This window comes from Lepidochelys kempii, chromosome 1 (genome assembly GCF_965140265.1).
Source record: "Lepidochelys kempii isolate rLepKem1 chromosome 1, rLepKem1.hap2, whole genome shotgun sequence".
In the NCBI taxonomy this organism is placed as follows: Eukaryota; Metazoa; Chordata; order Testudines; family Cheloniidae; genus Lepidochelys; species Lepidochelys kempii.
The window spans coordinates 335,256,746-335,272,647 of NC_133256.1; the positions used below are offsets into that span (position 1 = coordinate 335,256,746).

A 15,902-nucleotide genomic window follows, 5' to 3' on the forward strand; every position below is an offset into this window, starting at 1 on the left:
ATTAAAGTTTTCAAGGTGCCCCTGACAGACCTCACCAAAACGATTGTCGGCTGTTGATTTCACGGAGGGAGGGACAGGGACGCAAATGAATACAAAACAAATCTGGTCTATTTCTTGTTTTGATCCACTCCATCTATCTTTTATATCTTTGCCTGGCAGCAGACGGTGCAGTAGGACTGCAAGCCATCCACATCTCCTGGCTGCCCAGCAGAAGATGGTGCAATAGGACTGCCTGCAGGACTGAAGAGAATGACCTGATCGAGTCACTCCTAATTTAGTCCCTGCACCCATACCTGCCCAGGCGCTCCTGACCGACCTTACCGAGGTGGCCAGAAGCACCTCAGACACTATGAGGATGGTTTTCAGGCCTATTGCACCATCTGCTGCCACAAGGCAACGGGTTGCTGCTGCTGTGTAGCAATACAGTACCACATCTGCTAGCACCCAGGAGACATATGGTGACAGTGAGCTGAGCGGGCTCCATGCTTGCCATGGTATGGCGTCTGCACAGGTAACTCAGGAAAAAAGGCGCGAAACAATTGTCTGCTGTTGCTTTCACAGAGGGAGGGAGGGCCTGATGACACCTACCCAGAACCACCTGCAACAATGTTTTTGCCCCATCAGGTGTTGGGATCTCAACCCAGAATTCCAATGGGCAGCAGAGACTGCGGGAACACTGGGATAGCTACCCACAGTGCAACACTCTGGAAGTTGACGCTAGCTTCAGTACTGTGGAAGCACTCCGCTGAGTTAATGCACTTAGAGCATTTTGTGTGGGGACACACACAATCAACTATATAAAAACGATTTCTAAAAAAACAACTTCTATAAATTCGACCTAATTTCGTTGTGTAGACGTACCCTCTGACTTCAGGTCTTGGCTAATTGATTCCTTGCCCATTGTTTGTTTCCACGTGCATTTGGCATTTCAGTCTGGGCAAAAAACAAAGAAAGATGGAGTGGTGTTCTACCCTCTCCTCTTCTGTAGAATGAGGGGATGTTAAAGTAGCCCCTACTCTAGTTAAATATAACTAAAAGAAAATAGAATGGCATGGGGGTATTGCGGCCTTAGACCTGATATCGCTGTATCAGGGAGTCTAGCTGAGTCTGTGTGTGAGACTGACATGAACACTTCTGAATTAAAAGCAGCACTGCCATGAAGCATCCAGTAGAAGTTGGTCACCAGGACCTCATGCAAGTCTTAGCCAAAAAAGTTTACATGCCTCACTAGCTGTTCAGAATATCAAATGCCAGGGTGTGAAGCAGCATAGAACCAGCTTGTGGCACTAGGTTGGTACCAGCTGAGGGGAAGCTGAGTCAATTTATAAACCAAAAACCCATTCCAATGTGACTGGAGTGTAAAGTAATGCAGGATTGCCTTGGTGGCTGCAGGCTGCAGACTAACAAACTCATCACCACCACTTGCAGCAGTACCTACATTGTCCTGACATGACATATATCCAGACACTGATCCTGCGTACAAAATCCCAGTCTAAAAAAAGGGTGCTTGTTTTAGAGGAAGCTTACCATCTCTCCCTCCACTTTCCCATTAAGCGCCCAGACCTCCCTCTGAGCTGCTAAGCTCTTCCACTACATCCCAACCAGATCTTCTCTGCCAGCACCCTGACTGGTTTTCAGATCCCCCACCATTTACAACGGAACCAGGATTCTAAAGATTAACACCCACACAGACACTTTTGTAACTATGTCTATTCCATGTCCATACAAGATCAAAGCGGAGCAATGACCTGTGGTTACACCATTACAGCTACCAGACCATACAGAAGCCGAAGGTATCTGGAACGCTCGGCTCCTAGGGAAGCACAGTATAGAACACAAAAAGTGATGCAAAAGGCCACCTTGACTTCACAGGCTGTTGTCAGGACCCAGAGCAGGCGTAAGCTCTACACAGCTGCTGTCACCTGTCACAGTATTAAGTGGGGATCTGTGTAGACCTAAATCAGAAGCATGCCACTTGCTTTGCACATGGGGCTATTTTGTCCCCCTTTCCCACCCGTATCTCACTCACGCTCTTCATCTCTGGGCACAGGCAAAAAGCATTCATCGCCTACTGAAGACAGTGTTTTAAATTGATGACTGCTTTCTCCTGGTGATGATTTTTTTTAATATAGGTTTTTAAAGAGAAAAGTAAAAGGTGAGAAGCCAAAGCCACTATTTTTGTGGGGCTTTCAAGAAACAAAATTTTGTGCCAAGAAACTATTCTCAATTCTACCAGCGTGTCATTGGGAGGGCAGGGGGAAGGGGAGGGAGGCACTAAGGAGGGGAGTGTATGGTGTATTCTGAGCTCGTCATCAACAAAAGGGGATAGGTGCAGCTATTTCAACCAGCTTTCAAAATAAGCTGACCCATTTGCCTAAATAGAAAAGGATGCTCCTGGTAGACTCTGCAGGAGGGTGGTTGTGGGAAGAAGGGTTGGAGAGAAAGTTAACATTTCTACTCCCAGAGATGTACAACTGCAGCTGCAACTTGTGTTACTTGAAGGTACTTTCAGCCATTCCAAGATTCACATTCATGATGCCCCTTTATGACTAAAGGAAAAGCCCAGAAAGGATAGTCATTTGTATCAAAACAGCACGTACAAATCCTGTAAGAAATTGGGGCCCCATTGTGCTGGGGCCATACAAAAACATTTTGAGAGACCGTTCCTGCACCAAGGAGTTGACAATCTAAACAAACAAGACAAGACAAAGGCGGGGGAGGGGGGGGTGGAGAGCAACTCGCCCAACACCACCACAACAGGTCAGCAGCAGAGTCAGGAATAGAACCGAGGTCGCTCTACTCCCAGTCCAGTGTCACAACCATGGGGCCACACTGCCTCCTGGAATTACATTTTAGGTGCTAACCCAGGATGTGTGAACACACCGTGGAGAGCAAGAGGGAGCAGGGGAATGCCCTTCATTCACTGAGCCAAGGGCACCTCGAGTTTCAGTGATGACAACCCTTTGGAAAGTTGGGGACTAGAGAAAAGAACAAGAAAAATGGCAGTTTTCCCACAAACAAGCATTTCTGATCCAAGGCAGAATTCAGTTTAATTTACATAAGACTGGCCATACTGGGTCAGACCAAAGGTCCATCCGGCCCAGTATCCTGTCTGCCAACAGTGGCTAATGCCAGGTGCCCCAGAGGGAGTGAACCTAACAGGTAATGATCAAGTGATCTCTCTCCTGCTATCCATCTTCACCCTCTGACAAACAAAGGCTAGGGACATCATTCCTTACCCATCCTGGCTAATAGCCATTAATTGACTTAACCTCCATGAATTTATCCAGGTCTCTTTTAAACCCCGTTATAGTCCTAGCCTTCAAACCTCCTCAGGCAAGGAATTCCACAGGTTGACTGTGCGCTGAGTGAAGAAGAACTTCCTTTTATTTGTTTTAAACCTGATGCCCATTAATTTCATTTGATGGCCTCTAGTTCTTGGGAACAAGTAAATAACTTTTCCTTATTCACTTTTTCCACACCACTCATGATTTTATAGACCTCTATCATATCCCCCTTTAGTCTCCTCTTTTCCAAGCTGAAAAGTCCTAGCCTCTTTAATCTCTCCTCATATGGGACCTGTTCCAAACCCCTAATCATTTTAGTTGCCCCTTTTCTGAACCTTTTCTAATGCCAGTGGATCTTTTTTGAGATGAGGGGACCACATCTGTATGCAGTATTCAAGATGTGGGTGTACCATGAATTTATATAAGGGCAATAAGATATTCTCAGTCTTATTCCTAACATCCTGTTTGCTTTTTTGACTGCCGCTGCACATTGAGTGGACGTCTTCAGAGAACTATCCACGATGACTCCAACATCTTTCTCCTGATTATTGTAGCTAAATTAGCCCCCATCATATTGTATGTATAGCTGGGGTTATTTTTTCCAATGTGCATTACTTTACATTTATCCACATTAAATTTCAGTTGCCATTTTGTTGCCCAATCACTGAGTTTTGTGAGATCTTTTTTTCAGGGACCATAGCTGAATTTGAACCTAGATGAAAATGGAAACCCTAGACCACTGCAACCTCCCTCTTATGATAGCAGGCAGAACTTTAACTTTCATGTTGAATAGTGCACAAGAGAGATCAAGACTTCAAAAATTTGGCAGGCATCTACCTGCTCACCAGAGACTGATATGAAAGTCAAGCATCACTCACTTGGGAGGTCCAGAGGCAGTGCCCCAGGGAGAAGGCTAGCTCCACTGTCACCCACAGCTAGGCACATTAGCCTGGCTGTCCCAAAGATCAGAGTTCTGGGATTCGCACTAGATGGAACTAACTTTCATGTAGGCCTTTGGCAAGCAGAGGTCTGAAGTGTCAAGCTCCCTCTCCTCCTAGCTGCGGAAAGGCAGAAGGAGCTTTCTGTCATCTCCCCTCCCTTCCTCCAGCATGGATCACTGTTGCCCACAGACAAGGGAACAGCAGTGGTGAAACTGACCAATCTTGTTAGTTTCATTCTGCTACTGCTGTGCAAAGCCAGGAACAGAAGCAATGAGAATGGAGCAGTCTGCAGCCACCGAGGCAATCCTGCATTACTTTACACTCCAGTCACATTGGGATGGGTTTTTGGTTTATAAATTGACTCAAATCCTGCAGCAATTGATGGTTTAGAGGACACACACACCCACACACACACTCACCCCTACCTCCTCTAGACCTGGCAAGTGGACTTTTGAAGCCCATTAGACCAGTGCCAATTTATGTTAAACCAGGTAAGACGCATTCAGTTGCTATTCTATAGTAAAGCAGCAGCATTTCATACCAAGGTTTGAACTTTTCTCAAACCTAGATTCGTTAAAAAGCAAGTTCCGACAGAATGACTTGGCAAAAAATCAAAGGACACAAAGTGGAGGTGGGGGGACATGTTAGGATACATGTCAGTAATGTCTTTTCCTGGAAATAAGGACTCAAATCTTGCCCCTTCCATCCAGCTGAACTCAGAAATGCTTTAATAGGGACATTAAGCTTCAGAGGGGTAACCGTGTCAGTCTGGATCTGTAAAAGCGGCAAAGAGTCCTGTGGCACCTTATTGACTAACAGACGTACTGGAGCATGAGCCTTCGTGGGTGAATACATACACGGGTGCATGCATCCGACGAAGTGGGTATTCACCCACGAAAGCTCATGCTCCAATACGTCTGTTAGTCTATAAGGCGCCACAGGACTCTTTGCTGCTTTAATAGGGACATTGTCAAGTTTAGATTTTTTTTTTTTTAAATAAACTGGCTAATCTAAAACTCAAGTTTCTGATACAGCCCTCTTTAAATAGTATGGACAGGGTTTTTTTGGTAGGTTTTTCCTTTTTTTTAAATTTTACATTTCCCCGCCTCCATGCTTATGTGCAAGGGTCATTATAAAATGCCATCAGTCCTCCCCTCCACTATGTGCATGCCTGCCATCTCTTCAGTGTCAGCTTTCCTACTCCGATCATGACTGGTGAACATCCGCTTGCATAGGGGGCCCTGCAAAGTTAAGCTGCTCGGGCTTTGGCTTCAGCCCCGCGTGGTGAGGCTCGGGCTTCAGCTTTCTGCCCTGGACCCCAGTGAGTCTAATGCCGGCCCTGTTCTCGGATATATTTTGGCTGATCCCACCCCCCACAAAGCTGCTCATGGCCCCCAGGGGCCCCAACGTCCCTGGTTGAGAACCACTGGTCTAGTGCAGGAGTCCTCTATCCTCCCCATATTGGGACGCAACTAGGATGACCAGATGTCCCGATTTTATAGAGGCAGTCCCGATATTTGGGTCTTTTTCTTATATAGTCTCCTATTACCCCCCTCCGTCCCAATTTTTTCACATTTGCTGTCTGGTCACTCTAGACACAACAATTCCTCCCCTTCAGCAAGGTGAGAGTGACTGTGACACACTGGCGCTTGCATGCAACCTCCTAGCTACGACTCCCCAGCCTAATGCAACAGTTGTCAGACCATGGTCTATGGCCTGCAGTGGTCCTTGGGGCACTTGCTGATCAGCAGAGAGCTTGCTGGCTGATAGGACAACAAGTCTCCTTATCTCCAGCTGCTTTATTGAGAGACACTGCACTTTACTTTCCACACGTAAGCAGTTACTGAAGTTGACACAGGGAAGTTCTGTGATTGCAAATGGGAAGGGAGGTATTCTAGTGGTTAACGCACAGAACTGGGTGATGAAGATCTAGGTTCTAATCCTGCCTCTAGCACAGACATGCAGAGTGACCCTGGGCAGGTCACTTAACCTCTGTGCCACAGTGTCCACATCTATAGTCCACACCTATAGTACTTAGAGATCTGCCCGCACTGTAAGCTCTGCAGGGCAGCGAGAGTCTTTCACTCAGTATGTACAGTGCTATGCACACCTATGGAGCTCAGTGCTAAATGTGCAGCCACCTCCGAGGTAAAACAGCTGCTCTGTTCCAACAGTGCACAGACCTGTAGAAAGATACCCTAGCCAATTGACGCTACAGGGAGATTTTCAATAGGTAGAATAGAGGCGTACCCCAGATTTGAACCTGGCTCACCGTACTCTTGCAGAAGCATGCCAAGGGATCACTGGGGGCCAAAAACAGAAACTATTTCATGTCTCTGCTTTTGAGCCACATTGAAGATACTCTTTAAAGCATGAAGAGGGAAAGCCTCTCACAACAGCAGTAAAACAACAAGGTCAGGCATCTCAGATTCACACAGTGGGAACTGCTATGAAGCTTTAAAAAAAGAAAACAGAACCCATGTGTCATGTTCACGGTATACACTCGAGAAGCTTGTTTCTCTCTAACAGTCTTGCAGAAAAGTTGCAATGCAACCCTGCTGTATTCCTTAGGATTTCGAATGAGAGAACAGAGAGAAAGCAGGCTGCTCACTAAAATAGAAAGGCACAACTCAACCTGCCTCTAGGCCAGCAGTTCTCAACCCGCGGCCCAATTAGCACACAGCTGCAGCTCAGCTGTGTGCTTAAAAAAAAAAAAATACAAAATTTGCTGCTCTGATCTGGAAGGGGGAGGGGGTGGCTCAGGGAGAGACAGGGTCTGTCCGCCTGCTGGAGCGTTCCTGCTAGCAGGGGGCTGGGTGAGTGCCACAGGGGGGCAGGATGTGGGAAAGTGGATCTCTGGCCAGGTTTGTCGGGTGTGGGGGGGAGGCTCTGGGAACTAGGGGTTTGCTGGGATGCTGAAGCACCTCCAGGGTTCAGGTGGGGCTCCGCTCCTAGCCCTGTGCCAAGCACTCCGTTCCTGGTTCGCCGCTGGGGGTCCGGGTCCCAGCTGCCAGCCCCATGCGGCGATGTCCGGCTGCCAAGCCCTGCACCCAGGGCTCCACTCATGGCCCCACTCTCTGGAGGGGTCTCTGGGTGAGGGGCACTGGGCATAGGGGACTATGGGAGGGGCGGACGTGCTGTGGTTCTCAACCTGCAGCCCACAATGATAAATAGGTTGAGAACCACTGCTCTAGGCCGGGGGCATCAACCTTCGGCACGCGGTCCATCAGGGTAATCCGACAGCGACCTGCGACTTCCTGCAGCTCCCATTGGTATGGAACAGCGAACCACAGCCACTGGGAGCTGCTGGGCGGGGCCATGCCTGCCGACAGTCAATGTAAACAAAATGTCTCGCGGCCTGCCAGCGGATTACCCTGATGGGCCCCATGCTGAAGGTTGACGCCCTCTGCTCTAGACTGTCTGCACAACTAACTGCCACTAGATCCAGAGATCCCATGCTTCCATGCAGAGTGCAAGCAGGATCAGGAAAAAAAAACCCTGAAATCTAAAGTGACAATGACAATTTTAACACCATTTTAAATACACCACAATATTAAAATGCAAAATCACGTCATGGTCCTTTCACATGGGCTGGTCTGAAAGAATGGTCATTGGCCAAGATTTTTCAACAGCAGCTAGTAATTTTGGGTACCTAACTGGAGGCTTTACAGGGCCTCATCGTACTCACCATTTTCTTAAAGTCAGGCCCCTTTAAAAGATCTCAGGTTAGGCACCCAAAATTAGCAGCTGCTTTTGAAAATAAACATAATAATAAAAAAAAAACTTGCCCATTCTGCCTACAGCCAGGGAGTTAGACAAAGCTTTTCCTTCTGTTTGTGTATCACATTCTATTCAATCCTAAAATGATGAAATTGCAGGACATTTTCGTGCGTGTGTAATCCATCAGGCGCAGGCACCCATGAGACAGCTGATCAAAGACTCCAATCCCACATCAGTAACTACAGTAAACGTGAAGTCAGACTGAAAGTTAAAGCAGCAACAAAGCAACAAACAGTCTGCCGGGAACAGTTCTCTAGCTTGTGGCCGGTTTAACAACTAAATCTAGCTGATTAACCAATTCCATTTCAAGGTCTAAATCCCCAATTCAGGAACGGTATTGGCAATACCTCCCAACATTGTGTCAGCCATAAATTTTATTCACACACTTCAACATTTTGTGCTGTCAAAAAAAAAAAAAAAAAAAAAAGTTAAATAAGATTGGTCCCAAAATCATCCCTGAGGAATTCCACTAGTAACCTCCCTCCGGCCTGACAGTTCACTTTTCAGTATGATCTGTTGCAGTCTCCCCTCCAAGCAGTTCCTTATCCATCTTTCAATTCTCATATTAATCCCCATCTTCTCCAATTTAACTAATAATTTCCCATGTGGAACTGTCTCAAATGCCTTACTGAACTCCAGGTAGATTAAATCTACTGCATTTCCTTGGTCTAAAAATATTAGTTACCTTCTCAAAGGAAGGGATCAGGTTGGTCTGGCACAATCTACCTTTTGTAAAACCATGTTGCATTTTATTCCAAATACTGTTCACCTCTATGTCCTTAACTACTTTCTCTTTCAAAATTTGTTCCAAGGCCTTGCACACACTTGAGGCCAAATTTACAGGCCTGTAGTTTCCCCAATCGCTTTCCCCTCCTTTCTTCAAAATAGGAACTGTATTAGCAATTCTCCAGTCATAGGGTACAACCCCCAAGTTTACAGATTCATTAAAAATCCTTGTAATTGCAAGCCCAATAGCATGTGCCAGTTTCAATATTCTTGAATGAAGATTATCTGGGCCCTCCGATTTAGTCCCATTAAGCTGTTTGAGTTTGACTTCCATCTCAGATATGGTAATTTCTACTTCCATATCCTCATTCCCATTAGTCATCCTGCCACTACCCCTAAATTCTTCATTAACCTTATGAAAAATTGAGGCAGAGCATTTGTTTAGGTGTTGGGCTATACCAGATTATCTTTAATCTCTACCCCATACTTAGTGGTCCCACTTCTTCTTTCTTTATTTTCTTTTTATTTATATGGCCCATTTCAGCTCTGCACAATCTTCCGATGATTCTGTACCAGAGGAGCAAAATAAATCAGAGCAGGAGAGATCCAGAAATCCAGGTCAGGATGAATCCATGCCAGAAGGGGCGGGATTGGAAAGGGTCATGGTTTTGGCATTCTCCGCCAACTAAAGAAAAGGCTGCTAACTACAGGCTTTCACCCGAGAGTACCAGATGCTGTACTTTCAATTAAGAAGTCTGAAGTTATGGTGCCATAATTCAAGTTTAGCCATTTTGTCCTGTACAATGGCCAAGTCCTACCAAACTCTGTTCCAGCAAATGTCAAGGTTTTAAAGAGACACCTGTCATGCCTTGGGGATCCCACAGCATTTTAATAAGGACTTTGGTACCAGCAGTGCAGGGATCATGTAGGCAGATCCCACAGTTATCACACAACCCATCACAAGACAACTGGTGGGGCTGGAAAGCGAGGGAATGGGAAGTGGAAGAAGAGCAGCACCCTAATTGATATATGGCAAGTAGAGTGGTAGCTAGGCCCGGTCTACCCGATGTCTGCTTGGTGGCCCCTCAGCAGCTCCTGGTGAAAGTGTATCCATTTTATTAATTTCACAGCACATCACCCATGTCGCTGTCAGACTTGAGAGAGGCTGCAGTGTACAGGAACTCCTCACTTAAAATCGTCCGGGTTAACGTCGTTTCGTTGCTGATCAATTAGGGAACGTGCTCGTTTAAAGTTGCGCCATGCTCCCTCATAACGTTTGGCAGCCGCCTGCTTTGTCCACTGCTTGCAGGAACAGCAGCCCGTTGCAGCTAGCTGGGGGGGGGCTTGAAACCAGGGTGGGCCAGCAGCCCCCCCCAACAGCTCCCCTAAGTTCCCTGTGTGACAGCCACCCAGCAAGCTATCCATTGCTAGCAGTTCAGCTGTCCCTCCCCCCATTGCCATGTGCTGCTCCTGCCCTCTGCTTTGGAGCCACTCCTGGGAGCCTCCTGTTTGCTGTGTGGAGGTGGGGGGGGTCCTAATATCAGAATGTCCCCCTCCCCCAGCTCCTGTACCTTATGTCCACAGAGCAGGGTGGGGTGACACCACAGGGCTCTGGACGGAGGGAGCTTCCCGATAGCAGCTGCTGTCTCCACTTGCTGATCTACTTAAAAAGGCAATGTACTTAGAGTGGGGTCAGAGTACTTAAAGGGGCAATGTGCATCTCTCTCTCTCACTCGCAGGCACGCACAGAGTGTGTGTCTCTGTCTCTCTCTGCCATGCTGTCTCCCCTCCTTCCATTCGTGCTGCCTTGCAGAGCGTGAGGCTACATTAACAATAATGGGTTAACGCTTGAGGGCTCAGACGAGTGCTAGTTCATTTAGCAGTAAGGCATCCCCTGGTAAATATCCCACCCTCTGACTTCACCACCTCAACCCAGCTTCACATCATCATTGCTGTGTACAGTATTAAATTGTTTGTTTAAAACTTTTACTGTGTATGTGGGTGTATATAGGTCTTTCGTCTGGGGAAAAAAATTTCCCTGGAACCTTCCCCCCCCACACACAATTTACATTAATTCTTATGGGGAAATTGGATTCGCTTAACATCGTTTCACTTAAAGTAGCATTTTTCAGGAACATAACTACAATGTGAAGTGAGGAGTAATTGTACAGGAATTGAGAAGTATCCCGGTCAGTAGTTTGGAAGCCCACTAGTGGGCCTCCCAGGTTTCTCCTGCAGAAGCGACCAGAACACTTCATAAAGCAGCAGTGTACGAAAGGTAGCTAGGTTTGTAAATTTGGGTACAGTTAGTAAACACAGTTATTTGGAATACAACTGTGTCTCTGTGGTTTCCTTATAATCTTAGCGTCATGTAAAGCGTAAGGCAGAGCCAGTGCCCAGAGGTATTCAAGTCTAGACGTGGTCCCCTCAGATCAGATTTGAGTCATAGTGGAATTTTACCCTGTTTGCTGTCCATATTATATCCATCATAAGGGTAAATGATGGACTTCAGTGCTAATAAAAAAAGGAGTTTTGGTGGTATATTCTCACACACACTTAAAGCACGGGATAGGACGTTAATGTGGTGTGAAGAGTTTAAAAAAAACCAAAACAAAACATGAGCAGAGCCCTGTGCCCATGTTGAGCTTCTCAATAGGGCTCCGCACCAGGGTTCATTGCCGTGGCCTGCAGGATCACGGCCAAAGCCGGGGAGCTGTTAAACAGCAAATTGTAATAAAAACCCTTTCATTGTCTATTACCCTCCTAGATGAGGAAAAACAGAGCTGAAAGGGACAGATATCTCCTCTTAGATATTCACTGCATATTTACCCCTTACATTTTGGGCACCTCTGAAGTTAGCTTGACTGGCACTTTTTGGTTTCTCCAGGCAGTGGAGAAGACAGAACACAACTAACGCTCTTTCTGGTGCTAAGTTCAAGAGCCCAAAGGGTTGTTTTTCCAGTGCTCTCACAAAGTCAGGAGCTGTGTATAATTTTGAATAAATTCACAGCTATCTAGGAGTTCTCAGCTGTCTCTCAGCTGCATGCCATGCCCACTCAGAACTTTGTGGCAGCAACAGGGATCGAACTCAGATCCTCCTGCTCCAGAAGGCCAGGCCCTACCACTTAAGCTACGAGGATAAACCATGAAAGACTAGGTATTCGGCCAAAGTCACTGTACAATAAAGTCATTCTCATGCTCTCTCTGTGGCCCTATGACTGGGTAAGTATTTATCCCCAGTGGAACAGTCACTGGGCCAGAGAGAGAATGACTCTGTAGTCCAGTGGTTAGTACACCCACCAGGCAGAGGGAGACCTGGCATCCAGTCCCCCTACTCCCTTTAGTTTCATTTTTTAATCCAGAGTGGAACAACTTCAACAGGAGGGACTGAGGGAGCCCCATATCAGAATAGCCCAGAGGTTAGAGAACTGTCCTCAGAGGATTTGAGCTGTGGTTTCCCCGCTTCCAGTGGAGGGGGAAAATTACACCTGGGATGTGGGAGACCCAGGTTAATGCTCTACTCACTGGGCTAGAAGTTATGAAATGGGCACCCCACCTATTGAAGGGGACCCAATCCTCTAGGCAGCCATCATCCAGATTGGACCTGGCAAGCAATTTAGGTGTCTAAACACTTATCTTCCCCCAGTGCATGAATCACTCTGCAGCTCTGGACACCAAGAGTGAGGCAGCAGCGTGTAAGCCCAGAAGCAAAAACTTAGGCACAGAGGAAACTTTTACCCTGAAAACTTCGGCACTAAATTTAGCCACCTACAGGGTTCAGGGAGTTTTATGGATTACAGGGGAACCAAAACTGGGATTTAGGCTCCTAAGTATCTTTGCTGATCTGGGGCTTAGTTACTAGCAATATAAATAGCGTTAAAAGAAGTTGTTCCTGCCACCTAGCACCCCCCAGGGGTCACGTTCAAAACATTTGACATTCTCCAATTAATCCTCACCAAAGCTCTATCAAGTAGGTATCGTCACCATTTCACAGGTGATGAAACTGAGGCAGGGAGGTTGAGTGATTTGCTCAAGAATTAATGCTGCCCTGTTCCAGTCAGCTGCTCAGACCACAATTCACAAATTCATAGTTATCTCAAGAAAAAGGCAGGACGAGAAAAAGAGTCAGGGGACAAATTTCCCCCCATTCCCCAACGCTTTGAAATAATCCCACTAAACCAGAGAATTCTAAAGTAAATTTGCCATGGCAAAGTATTTTGCCGAGTTGCCATAGCACAAAGACCCCATTATTAGAAGATCCCACAACACTGAGCAACTAACACCATGTGCTAGACATATGCAGTTGGTAGGGTTACCAGACGTCCTGATATTAGGAGCTTTGTCCTATTTACCCAACTATATCCTCCCCCCGCAAAACAAACAAACAAAAAACCAGGGTCATGATTTTTCACCCTTGCTATCTGGTCACCCTTGCAATTGGGCAAGTCACAGCCACATTACACAACACCACCACTGCACAATCACAGCATTCATTTTCAAGATGACCCTCTGCAAGGCACCCTATCGCAACTGCTGACATGGGACCCTACAAAGGCTCTGAAGAACCCTTCAAATTCTGCAAATAATCCCAGTGGCTCTGTGCCTTTAGATCAAACAACAAAATCTCTATTCAGCCGCCTGCTTTCCAGAGGCCCTAGTACATCTGTGAAGTGCCCCTATGGGTGTGGAAATACTTCTTTCTCTAGCAAGTTCAACTTTTATTTAAAAAAAGGGGGTGGGGGGGTGCAATTAGTGACTACCAAGAGATTGAGTAAGCTACTTATTGTACATGAAAATGCCAAATACTGCTTTCCAACAAACTCTGAGTAGTTCTACCTCTGCTTCAGAAAGGAGCCCTTCATTAGCCAGCTCTTGGAGGGGAAAGGGGGCAGCAGAGAGATCTCTCCAAAGCAGAATCAGGTCTTACCCTTGCTGAAGTTTCTCCAAAGAGAGGTCTGTTGTCCAGTCCACCCGTGCCATAGGTTCTAGTTGTATAGTCTTCCATTTCCTCCCCAAAATTGGTTGTGTCACTCACAGAGAGAGAGATTATCTCAAAACAAAACCACCCCCGTCTCAAGAGGCCTTAAGCCCATGGCACAGTATGTGTGAGCAAGAGTTATTTATGGAAAATACATCTCTCCTGGCTTTGGGTGCTACATACAACACATGGCTCAGAGCCAAGGATCCAAGCCTCCCCTCCAAGCCTTCGCTTTCTTCTTCATGATCAGAAGCTGCTGCCTGCCAGAGACAAACACAAACGAGAAATATTGGACCTAGGGCAGCCTGGTTGATTTATTATCATGTAGTTCCCCTAATGGAACTAATCAAGGCTGTTAATAGGGAGACCATGCCAGGAGTCCTTTTCTCCCCCACCCCCAACAAAAGCTCCATTCTTTTGGAGATCAATTAAACAAAACTGCCTTTCTGCAACTGCTGCCCCTACCCCACCATCATGGCTCCAAGTTCAAGGCTCACGAGCTGGGGGTTGGCAGAGCGGTGAGTCTTGTGGGAAAGGAAATCTTGCCCCAGCTTCTTTCCCCTCCCACCGGATTCGCTTCTGGTGCTCAACCAAGCAATCAGATTAGACTAGGTGCAGGGTATTTATCAGAGAAGGGGGTGCCGAGTATATGCCAAAGGTTACAACAGAAAATAATGCTTTTCTTCCCCTCTGCTAGAACTTGTTTGCTGGGGGAAGAGGGGGGAGTGATTATATAAAAAAAATCCAACAGAATTTTATAATAAGAGGAAAATAAGTGGTTGATCCACGATTTCTGTTCCCCTTCCATTTTAAATCAGGCCGCCACAGCACGCAATAAACTTTGATTCATGTCCCACTTGCTTCCTCTAGTCTATAGTCAGACACTAGCTCCCCCAAGAATAACCCTTCTTTTCCCGGAGATCTGCAGCGGCCTGAGCAAAAGGGGAGGGAAAAGAGCCAGGCACCAACCCCTTTCCCCACCCCATTCATCCATCCCTTGAAAGATTGATTCGCCTCTTAAGGGAAAACACACAAACGCTGAAGACCAAAAACAAAGCAACCCCGATCAGAGGAACTGAAATACCAGACCCTCCTCTCCTCCTCCTGCCCCGACAGCGAACCCTCGTACATATCCCAAGCGTGGAGCCCACCCCCTTCTACACACAGGGCTGACCCCCCTCTGGGGAACATATGTCCAAGACGCCACAATAGCTAACGTTCGGAAACAGAACGTTGGCGTTGCTAAGATTCCATTGGTGCTACTTACCCCCGTAGTGTACCCCAGGGAAGCTACAGCCGATACAAGCACCCCCAACCCTGCCCTTCACTGGTTAATATCCTTCCAGGCGCTGTCGCAAACCAGCCCTCCCCTACCTACAATCCAGCCTCCCCCGTGATCTCACTGCCAGCTCGATCCAATCACAGGCAGGAGAGGACCTGCACTTGCTGCAATTCTTTATTTCCCAAGCTTGCAGGTTTGTTTATTTTGAAAGGGAAATAACTGTTTGGGACATTGGTACGTGAGTAGCTAATCAGTAACCGGGCAACGTGAGAGTCACATTATTTTAATGATTTTCTGAGTATTGGTCTTTTCAAAATACATGCTGAGATGATGGCCGTATTTAGCCCATCTGTTACAATGGGATGACCCCTCTGGCAGCAGGGTGAATTTGACCAAGGCTGCCACTCCATGCATCTGATGAAGTGGGTTCTAGCCCATGAAAGCTTATGCCCAAATAAATGTGTTAGTCTCTAAGGTGCCATAAGGACTCCTCCTTATTTTTACTAAAGTTTATGCAGCTGTCACTCCTTTAAACTCAGTGGAGTTATACTCAACTAAAACTGGTGTAACCAATAGAGAACCTGGTTCATGGTCTATCTCCACTGTAGATTGTTATATTATTTATTGGAGAGAGAGATAGTAGTCTGAGCACACATCTGGGAGCCAAGAACTTTGACCATTGATACAGTGGTGCCTGGCAATCAAAAGAGAAAGATGATAAAATAATTTTAAGGTCTAATCTTGGCTTTGATTCTGACTGTCCCTCTGGAGCACTCAGGAAGTCACTTAGGTCCGGATCCTCAAAGGTATTTTGGTGCCTGTCTCCTGTTGAAGTCAATGGGAGTTACGTGCCTAAATACCTTTCATAATCTGGGCTTTAGAGCCTGATTCTCTACTGCCTTGCAACT

General features: G+C 46.6%; 1 protein-coding gene across 1 annotated transcript in view; it reads right to left on the reverse strand.

Annotated features, from left to right (window-relative positions):
* The window catches only part of TMEM243 (transmembrane protein 243), a 32,619-nt gene extending 17,564 nt beyond the window's left edge, over window positions 1-15,055 (reverse strand). Inside the window, exons 1-2 of the mRNA XM_073328684.1 lie at window positions 14,980-15,055; window positions 13,662-13,972 (exon numbers count right to left, since the gene is read on the reverse strand). Of these exons, the coding sequence (XP_073184785.1) occupies window positions 13,662-13,739 (78 nt within the window). The 5' untranslated portion in view covers window positions 13,740-13,972; window positions 14,980-15,055. The remainder of the gene's footprint in view (window positions 1-13,661; window positions 13,973-14,979) is intronic.
* Between the last annotated feature and the right edge of the window lie 847 nt (window positions 15,056-15,902).